The 9889-nt window shown below is 45.7% G+C and overlaps 1 protein-coding gene across 1 annotated transcript in view; it reads right to left on the bottom strand.

Annotated features, from left to right (window-relative positions):
• mtmr12 (myotubularin related protein 12) overlaps positions 1 to 9889 on the bottom strand; it is a 49443-nt gene that overhangs the window by 21524 nt on the left and 18030 nt on the right. The window contains exons 2-10 of the mRNA XM_084177426.1: positions 9130 to 9187; positions 8666 to 8805; positions 6627 to 6699; positions 6321 to 6457; positions 6128 to 6218; positions 2447 to 2570; positions 2171 to 2246; positions 757 to 854; positions 349 to 552 (exon numbers count right to left, since the gene is read on the bottom strand). Of these exons, the coding sequence (XP_084033552.1) occupies positions 349 to 552; positions 757 to 854; positions 2171 to 2246; positions 2447 to 2570; positions 6128 to 6218; positions 6321 to 6457; positions 6627 to 6699; positions 8666 to 8805; positions 9130 to 9187 (1001 nt within the window). The remainder of the gene's footprint in view (positions 1 to 348; positions 553 to 756; positions 855 to 2170; positions 2247 to 2446; positions 2571 to 6127; positions 6219 to 6320; positions 6458 to 6626; positions 6700 to 8665; positions 8806 to 9129; positions 9188 to 9889) is intronic.

Raw genomic sequence — 9889 nt, 5'->3', positions numbered from 1 at the left:
CAGCATGACGCAACAGGAACCGGGATTCATCGGACCAGGCGATGTTTTTCACACCATTTCTCGTAAAACAATAGACACTGTTGTACGTGAAAAGCCCAGGAGGCCGGCCGTTTCTGAGATACTGGATCCGGTGAGCCTGGCACCGACGATCATACCACGCTCAAAGTCTCTTAGGTCACTTGTTCTGCCCGTTCTAACGTTCAACCGAACAGTAACTATGTTTTTATATAGCAAGCCACGGCCACCTGACTCACTGTCTGTAGGAGCCAATCATTTTCCTGAACGGGGTGGTGTACCTAATAAACATTGTAACACAGGACAAATAGTAGTTTGGTTTTCAAATCTCACCTGATGATGTCCAGCCATCCACAGTTGTCAAGTGAGGAGAACCACTTCATATCGGACATCCAAAACTCTGTTGTATTGTCGATGAGGAAGAACTGTTTGAACTTGTTGTAAGACAGCTGGATGTCCTGTACGGTGGGAAGTGTCTCTGACAGGTCTTCTGTCTTTACTGAGTACAGGTGGTTGTGAGCCACAGCCGTCAACATTCTGCAACACACACCTCACCGTATTAGACAAAAGTCGGTACACTTCATTTAAAAAAGGGAACCTACGGACTGCAACAGTCATAAAAGCCACATATAACATTTATAAAAATCAGTACATACATAAGCATTCGTCACTATTAAACACAGACAATACTCAACATGATCTAACCAATAAGGAAATGGCACGGGATGTAATGTCTCTTACTTCTCCATGTGTGTTTGTGGAACGTTGTCGTCTGGTAGCAGGGGTAGAGAGGCTGTTTTAAACAAGGCACAGCCACTATGATGAGACCAGCACCACATCTGAAACAGACGTGATCAAATACATTCATTCATTTGTATACTGACCATACAGCAAGTGAAGAGTTATGGCCATATACAGTGCTGTGGAAAAGTATTTGCCCCCTTTCTAAATTTCTCTACTTTTGCATATTTGTGATACTGAATGTTATCAGATCTTCAACCAAAACCTAATATTAGATAAAGGGAACATAAGTGAACAAATAACACAACAATTACATATTTATTTCATTTATTTCATAAAAAAAAGTTATGCAACACCCAATTCCCCTGTGTGAAAAAGTAATTGCCCCCTTACACTCAATAACTGGTTGTGCCACCTTTAGCTGCAACGACTGTAAACAAATGCTTCCTGTAGTTGTTGATCAGTCTCTCACGTCACTGTGGAGGAATTTTTGCCCACTCTTCCATGCAGAACTGCTTTAACTCATTGACGTGTGGGTTTTCAAGCATGAACCGCTCGTTTCAAGTCCTGCCACAACATCTCAATGAGGATTAGGTCTGGACTTTGACTAGGCCATTCCAAAACTTCCAATTTGTTGCTTTTTAGCAATTTTCATGTAGACTTAATTGTGTGTTTTGGATCATTGTCTTGCTGCATGACCCAGCTGCGCTTCAGCTTCAGCTCACAGACGGATGGTCTGACATTCTCCTGTAGAATTCTCTGATACAGAGCAGAATTCATGGTTCCTTCTATTAAGGCAAGTCGTCCAGGTCCTGAGGCAGCAAAGCATCCCCAAACCATCACACCACCACCACCATGCTTGAACAAGATCAAAATGCCTGGCGAAAACCAAACTCTGCATTCCACAGTAAGAACATCATACCAAAGGTCAAGCGTGGTGGTGGTGTGATGGTTTGAGATGTTGTGGCAGGACTTGAAACGAGCGGTTCATGCTTGAAAACCCACACATCACTGAGTTAAAGCAGTTCTGCATGGAAGAGTGGGCCAAAATTCCTCCACAGCGACATGAGAGACTGATCAACAACTACAGGAAGCATTTGGTTGGAGTCAACCAGTTATTGAGTGTAAGGGGGCAATTACTTTTTCACACAGGGGAATTGGGTGTTGCATAACTTTGTTTATGAAATAAATGAAATAAATATGTAATTGTTGTGTTATTTGTTCACTTATGTTCCCTTTATCTAATATTAGGTTTTGGTTGAAGATCTGATAACATTCAGTATCACAAATATGCAAAAGTGGAGAAAATTAGAAAGGGGGCAAATACTTTTTCACAGCACTGTAATTAAATGTGAGATATTCAATTTTTCAAGTACCAGACACAAAACGGCATACAAAAAAAATCGACACATACCGGTAATCCCTTTCCCTGGTACTTAGTCAAGTCCTCGTCCGAGACGTTTGCTGGGACAATAAAAAACTGAGGCAGCCTGCAGGAAAAAGCTTTTTGTTAACTTCAAATCATGATAAAACAGGAAACAGGTGAATCAAGGATACAACTACAGAGTACTTCAACCAACAACATGTTGATCATGATGATGCGATGTCTTGATATACAACTAGCATGTTCCAGCAGTTATATTACGTGTGGCATTTGGTCGGATGTTTAAAAAAAATGTAATGGCAGTACTTTGGAGAGAGCTCAAAGCTGCGGTTCTCTGAGACCAGTCTGCAGTTTCCTTTAGTTCTCTTCATGTCCTGAGTCCAGTCCTCCACAGAGTCAAACATCACCGTCTGCTTTTTCCTCTGCATCTCTGGAAAAACACAAGGCACTGTTACTTACATATACATTTACGTCATTTAGCAGACGTTCTCTCAATGGCTCTCTACAGATCTGTGTATGCATCTGTATTAGTCATCTTCATGGGTTTGTAGTCAACATTCTGAAATAGATTTGAATACATTGACATTATATATATATTTTATTTAAAATGTTACCCTCTTTTTCGATCTTGTCTCATCGCTGCAACTCCCCAACGGGCTCAGGAGAGGCGAAGGTCGAGTCATGCGTCCTCCGAAACATGACCCGCCAAGCCACGCTTCTTAACACCCGCCCGCTTAACCTGGAAGCCAGCCGCACCAATCTGTCGGAGGAAACACCGTTCCCCTGACGACAGAGGTTAGCCTGCAGGTGCCCGGCCCGCCACAAGGAGTCGCTAGAGCGCGATGAGCCAAGTAAAGCCCCCTCGGCCAAACCCTCCCCTAACCCAAACGACTCTGGGCCAATTGTGCTCCGCCCTATGGGACTCCCGATCACGGCCGGTTGTGATACAGCCCGGCACCGAACCCGGGTCTGTAGTGACGCCTCTAGCACTGTGATGCGCCACTCGCCGCCCTGTACATTGACATTCTGTAACAGTTTGGTGATAATGACAGTCATGGCGGTGGTAAGAAAGCACAAACAGATCTGGGGTATGCAGGCTAGCAGATCTCAGAGTTAATAGAAGCCTAGTCTGGGGTATGGAGGCTAGCTGATCTCAGAGTTAATAGAAGCCCGGTCTGGGGTATGCAGGCTAGCAGATCTCAGAGTTAATAGAAGCCCTGTCTGGGGTATGCAGGCTAGCAGATCTCAGAGTTAATAGAAGCCCGGTCTGGGGTATGCAGGCTAGCAGATCTCAGAGTTAATAGAAGCCCTGTCTGGGGTATGCAGGCTAGCAGATCTCAGAGTTAATAGAAGCCCGGTCTGGGGTATGCAGGCTAGCAGATCTCAGAGTTAATAGAAGCCCGGTCTGGGGTATGCAGGCTAGCAGATCTCAGAGTTAATAGAAGCCCAGTCTAGGGTATGCAGGCTAGCAGATCTCAGAGTTAATAGAAGCCCGGTCTGGGGTATGCAGGCTAGCAGATCTCAGAGTTAATAGAAGCCCGGTCTGGGGTATGCAGGCTAGCTGATCTCAGAGTTAATAGAAGCCCAGTCTGTCTGTCTGTCTGTCTGTCTGACTGACTCAATACAAGTCACCGCTCTGTGAACATGCGGCGAGCAATGAGAGGAGACAGAGAGAGACAGGAACATAACCCCATACTGAACAGCGTTGTGGGACAGAATCAGCCTTACCAGTCCACGACCACAAGGAAGAGAGAGGAGAGACCGTGACAGAGGAGCTTTGAGGAATGTCGCAGCTGACATCTCTTGGGCTCAGTGCCGTCTCAGACAGACAAAGGGCCCTATAGAGTCCTGCCTGACGGTGACAGGGGACGTGACAGCGGGGCCACACTGCAGGGATCGTTCACCTCACTAACAGCTCTGTAACCGTTGGGGCTGGAACACAGTCATGGGTAACCATTGGTAACAAAACCACATTCTAGAATGTGTTTTGGGGCTTCTCTCTTTACTTCAGCCTTCTTCTCCTCGCAGAAAATATGCAGAAATATTAGTGATGGTGTGTTGACAAGGCTATCCCTCTGTGATGGTGTGTTGACAAGGCTATCCCTCGGTGATGGTGTGTTGACAAGGCTATCCCTCTGTGATGGCGTGTTGACAAGGCTATCCCTCTGTGATGGTGTGTTGACAAGGCTATCCCTCTGTGATGGCGTGTTGACAAGGCTATCCCTCTGTGATGGCGTGTTGACAAGGCTATCCCTCTGTGATGGCGTGTTGACAAGGCTATCCCTCTGTGATGGCGTGTTGACAAGGCTATCCCTCTGTGATGGTGTGTTGACAAGGCTATCCCTCTGTGATGGCGTGTTGACAAGGCTATCCCTCTGTGATGGCGTGTTGACAAGGCTATCCCTCTGTGATGGCGTGTTGACAAGGCTATCCCTCTGTGATGGCGTGTTGACAAGGCTATCCCTCTGTGATGGTGTGTTGACAAGGCTATCCCTCTGTGATGGCGTGTTGACAAGGCTATCCCTCTGTGATGGCGTGTTGACAAGGCTATCCCTCTGTGATGGCGTGTTGACAAGGCTATCCCTCTGTGATGGTGTGTTGACAAGGCTATCCCTCTGTGATGGCGTGTTGACAAGGCTATCCCTCTGTGATGGCGTGTTGACAAGGCTATCCCTCTGTGATGGCGTGTTGACAAGGCTATCCCTCTGTGATGGCGTGTTGACAAGGCTATCCCTCTGTGATGGCGTGTTGACAAGGCTATCCCTCTGTGATGGCGTGTTGACAAGGCTATCCCTCGGTGATGGCGTGTTGACAAGGCTATCCCTCTGTGATGGCGTGTTGACAAGGCTATCCCTCTGTGATGGCGTGTTGACAAGGCTATCCCTCGGTGATGGCGTGTTGACAAGGCTATCCCTCTGTGATGGCGTGTTGACAAGGCTATCCCTCTGTGATGGCGTGTTGACAAGGCTATCCCTCTGTGATGGCGTGTTGACAAGGCTATCCCTCTGTGATGGCGTGTTGACAAGGCTATCCCTCTGTGATGGCGTGTTGACAAGGCTATCCCTCTGTGATGGCGTGTTGACAAGGCTATCCCTCGGTACGATTCCAGGGAAGCCGGAGCAGCTCTGTGTAGGGAGACTTGGGCCTAGTAGTCCTGTTGTGAGTTCATGTATGCACTCACTAACTGTAAGTCGCTCTGGATAACAGCGTCTGCTAAATGACTAAAAATGTAATGTAATATTACCCAGAGACACCTGTTACATTAGATTTTTGCGGTGACACATCAGGACTTGTGATCTTTGTGTCATTCACTACGCCTACCTGGATATGAGGCGTTCTCTACAGTAACTACACCTACCTGGATATGAGGCGTTCTCTACAGTAACTATAGCTACCTGGATACGAGGTGTTCTCTACAGTAACTACACCTACCTGGATATGAGGCGTTCTCTACAGTAACTACACCTACCTGGATACGAGGTGTTCTCTACAGTAACTACACCTACCTGGATATGAGGTGTTCTCTACAGTAACTACGCCTACCTGGATACGAGGTGTTCTCTACAGTAACTACACCTACCTGGATACGAGGTGTTCTCTACAGTAACTACGCCTACCTGGATACGAGGTGTTCTCTACAGTAACTACACCTACCTGGATACGAGGTGTTCTCTACAGTAACTACACCTACCTGGATACGAGGTGTTCTCTACAGTAACTACACCTACCTGGATACGAGGTGTTCTCTACAGTAACTACACCTACCTGGATACGAGGTGTTCTCTACAGTAACTACACCTACCTGGATATGAGGCGTTCTCTACAGTAACTACACCTACCTGGATACGAGGTGTTCTCTACAGTAACTACACCTACCTGGATACGAGGTGTTCTCTACAGTAACTACACCTACCTGGATATGAGGTGTTCTCTACAGTAACTACACCTACCTGGATACGAGGTGTTCTCTACAGTAACTACACCTACCTGGATACGAGGTGTTCTCACAGTAGGAAAAAGCAAAGAGGCATCTCAGGGACTTCGGCTCCAGACAGTGGTGGATAATCCCTTGGAAGATCTATCAAGGGGAGACGAAGCATGTTTCCAATCAATCAATCAATCAATCAATCAATCAACAAGATAGAATACATTTGGGATTTTTGGAAGCCGGTAGCTGCACCTTTTTGGCATCTTCCTCTTTAGAGAAGGTCAGAGAAAACTGAAACACCCGTAAGTCTTTGCAGTGGATGATGATCTTAGACGGATACTTGTTCTTCATCAGACCTCCTGTTAACAGCTTCTTCTTGTCTTCATAACCTGAAGACAGACGTCACGAAATGATCAAGACTCCAGTGATATTCTTTCAAAAGGCAAAACAATCTATTCATCTCAAGACTTTAAAATGACTAGTAAACACTGAGTACGACTGGAAGGAAACTAGGAAATATTCAAAAGTTGAATAAAACAATATTTCAGTAAGATGTACCTCCATAAATGTTATCCACACACGAAAGAGGGATGTCATTTTCACCGTAGAGTTTATTCTTGAAGAGCTGGCCCTACGTAAGGAAGAACATTATTATAATATATTCAGCCATTCAGACACATTTGGGAACAGGATAAACAGCAGCAGCTGCCTGAGCTCTAATCAAAACAAACACTACTCCTGAGTCACATACTCAGTTCCTCAAATGGCTTCTGTAATAAAGAAAGTGTGTGTGCTCCCTCTCATCTGGGTACTTCCTCATTCAACATCACCCTCTGAGTGTGTCAGGTTCAGAGGAAGAGCCATTCGTCTGAAGTGTGTCTGGTTCAGAGGAAGAGCCATTAGTCTGAAGTGTGTCTGGTTCAGAGGAAGAGCCATTAGTCTGAAGTGTGTCTGGTTCAGAGGAAGAGCCATTAGTCTGAAGTGTGTCAGGTTCAGAGGAAGAGTCATTAGTCTGAAGTGTGTCTGGTTCAGAGGAAGAGCCATTAGTCTGAAGTGTGTCAGGTTCAGAGGAAGAGTCATTAGTCTGAAGTGTGTCTGGTTCAGAGGAAGAGCCATTCGTCTGAAGTGTGTCTGGTTCAGAGGAAGAGCCATTAGTCTGAAGTGTGTCTGGTTCAGAGGAAGAGTCATTAGTCTGAAGTGTGTCTGGTTCAGAGGAAGAGTCATTAGTCTGAAGTGTGTCTGGTTCAGAGGAAGAGCCATTAGTCTGAAGTGTGTCTGGTTCAGAGGAAGAGTCATTAGTCTGAAGTGTGTCTGGTTCAGAGGAAGAGTCATTAGTCTGAAGTGTGTCTGGTTCAGAGGAAGAGTCTGAAGTGTGTCAGGTTCAGAGGAAGAGTCATTAGTCTGAAGTGTGTCTGGTTCAGAGGAAGAGTCATTAGTCTGAAGTGTGTCTGGTTCAGAGGAAGAGTCATTAGTCTGAAGTGTGTCTGGTTCAGAGGAAGAGTCATTAGTCTGAAGTGTGTCTGGTTCAGAGGAAGAGTCATTAGTCTGAAGTGTGTCTGGTTCAGAGGAAGAGTCATTAGTCTGAAGTGTGTCTGGTTCAGAGGAAGAGTCATTAGTCTGAAGTGTGTCAGGTTCAGAGGAAGAGTCATTAGTCTGAAGTGTGTCTGGTTCAGAGGAAGAGTCATTAGTCTGAAGTGTGTCTGGTTCAGAGGAAGAGTCTGAAGTGTGTCAGGTTCAGAGGAAGAGTCATTAGTCTGAAGTGTGTCTGGTTCAGAGGAAGAGTCATTAGTCTGAAGTGTGTCTGGTTCAGAGGAAGAGTCATTAGTCTGAAGTGTGTCTGGTTCAGAGGAAGAGTCATTAGTCTGAAGTGTGTCTGGTTCAGAGGAAGAGTCATTAGTCTGAAGTGTGTCTGGTTCAGAGGAAGAGTCATTAGTCTGAAGTGTGTCTGGTTCAGAGGAAGAGTCATTAGTCTGAAGTGTGTCAGGTTCAGAGGAAGAGTCATTAGTCTGAAGTGTGTCTGGTTCAGAGGAAGAGTCATTAGTCTGAAGTGTGTCTGGTTCAGAGGAAGAGTCATTAGTCTGAAGTGTGTCTGGTTCAGAGGAAGAGTCATTAGTCTGAAGTGTGTCTGGTTCAGAGGAAGAGTCATTAGTCTGAAGTGTGTCAGGTTCAGAGGAAGAGTCATTAGTCTGAAGTGTGTCTGGTTCAGAGGAAGAGTCTGAAGTGTGTCTGGTTCAGAGGAAGAGCCATTAGTCTGAAGTGTGTCTGGTTCAGAGGAAGAGTCATTAGTCTGAAGTGTGTCTGGTTCAGAGGAAGAGTCATTAGTCTGAAGTGTGTCAGGTTCAGAGGAAGAGTCATTAGTCTGAAGTGTGTCTGGTTCAGAGGAAGAGCCATTAGTCTGAAGTGTGTCTGGTTCAGAGGAAGAGTCATTAGTCTGAAGTGTGTCTGGTTCAGAGGAAGAGTCATTAGTCTGAAGTGTGTCAGGTTCAGAGGAAGAGTCATTAGTCTGAAGTGTGTCTGGTTCAGAGGAAGAGTCTGAAGTGTCCATGATGAAGTGACCTATCAAACTGTCCGTTATTCAACGTGACGCCGGTACTCACCATCTCCTCAGCGGGCGCCTCGTCGCTGACAAAGGACACTCTAAAGTTGGTGCAGAGCAGCGCCCCGAAGACGCCTCGCTGTGACAGGTCATCCTGAGTGTACTTCAACACTGTGCTGGCACTGCAGAACACCACCTCGCCTGGGGATGGTCCAGACAGACAGACAGAGACAGACAGACAGACAGACAGAGACAGACAGACAGACAGACAGACAGACAGAGACAGACAGACAGACAGACAGAGACAGACAGAGACAGACAGACAGACAGACAGAGACAGACAGAGACAGACAGACAGACAGACAGACAGACAGACAGACAGACAGACAGACAGAGACAGACAGACAGACAGAGACAGACACAGAGACAGACAGGAAAGTTATGAGCAAATCAACTTGATGCCAATTTGTCAATCATCAAGGCAATTCCAAGTTCTGTGGAGAGGATGAATTTATCCAGATGCACCTGGTAACAAGTCTGGATGTTTCTCTTTTCTGGAGTGTTCCTTCTCTGACTTGATTTCCTGTTTGAAACAATGACAAAACAACATTTTCATTATCAGTTTACTACCTCTATGATAGTAAAATATATATAAGAATACAAACTAAAATGGCTCATTCAAAAGGACGTCCTCTAACGTAATGACATGGTTTCATCATCTCTCTTGACAACGAACAAGGTAGTCTGGTTTTGAAATTCCTTCTAGCTTGCTTCTGGTTGGCCTCGCGAGTGGCGCAACGGTCTGTGGTGCAGCGGTCTAAGGCACTGCAGTGCTTGAGGCGTCACTACAGATCCGGGTTCGATCCCGAGTTCGTAAGGGAGTTGCAGCGATGGGACAAGACTGTAACTACCATTTGGATATCACAACATTGGAGAGAAAAGTGGGTAAAATGTACCATAAAATAATAATAGCTTCTGGTTCTGTGTAAAACCGTGGCCATAGATAAGGCTAATTTTAAAGCAGTGGCCATAGATAAGGCTCATTTTAAAGCTGTGGCCATAGATAAGGCTCATTTTAAAGCTGTGGCCATAGATAAGGCTCATTTTAATGCTGTGGCCATAGATAAGGCTCATTTTAAAGCTGTGACCATAGATAAGGCTAATTTTAAAGCCGTGGCCATAGATAAGGCTCATTTTAAAGCCGTGTCCATAGTTAAGGCTCATTTTAAAGCTGTGACCATAGATAAGGCTCATTTTAAAGCCGTGGCCATAGATAAGGCTCATT

Source organism: Coregonus lavaretus (assembly GCF_964263955.1).
Source record: "Coregonus lavaretus genome assembly, chromosome: 14".
Taxonomy (NCBI): Eukaryota; Metazoa; Chordata; class Actinopteri; order Salmoniformes; family Salmonidae; genus Coregonus; species Coregonus lavaretus.
Note: the sequence above shows the minus strand (reverse complement) of the source record. Positions and strands in the feature narration are given on the sequence as shown.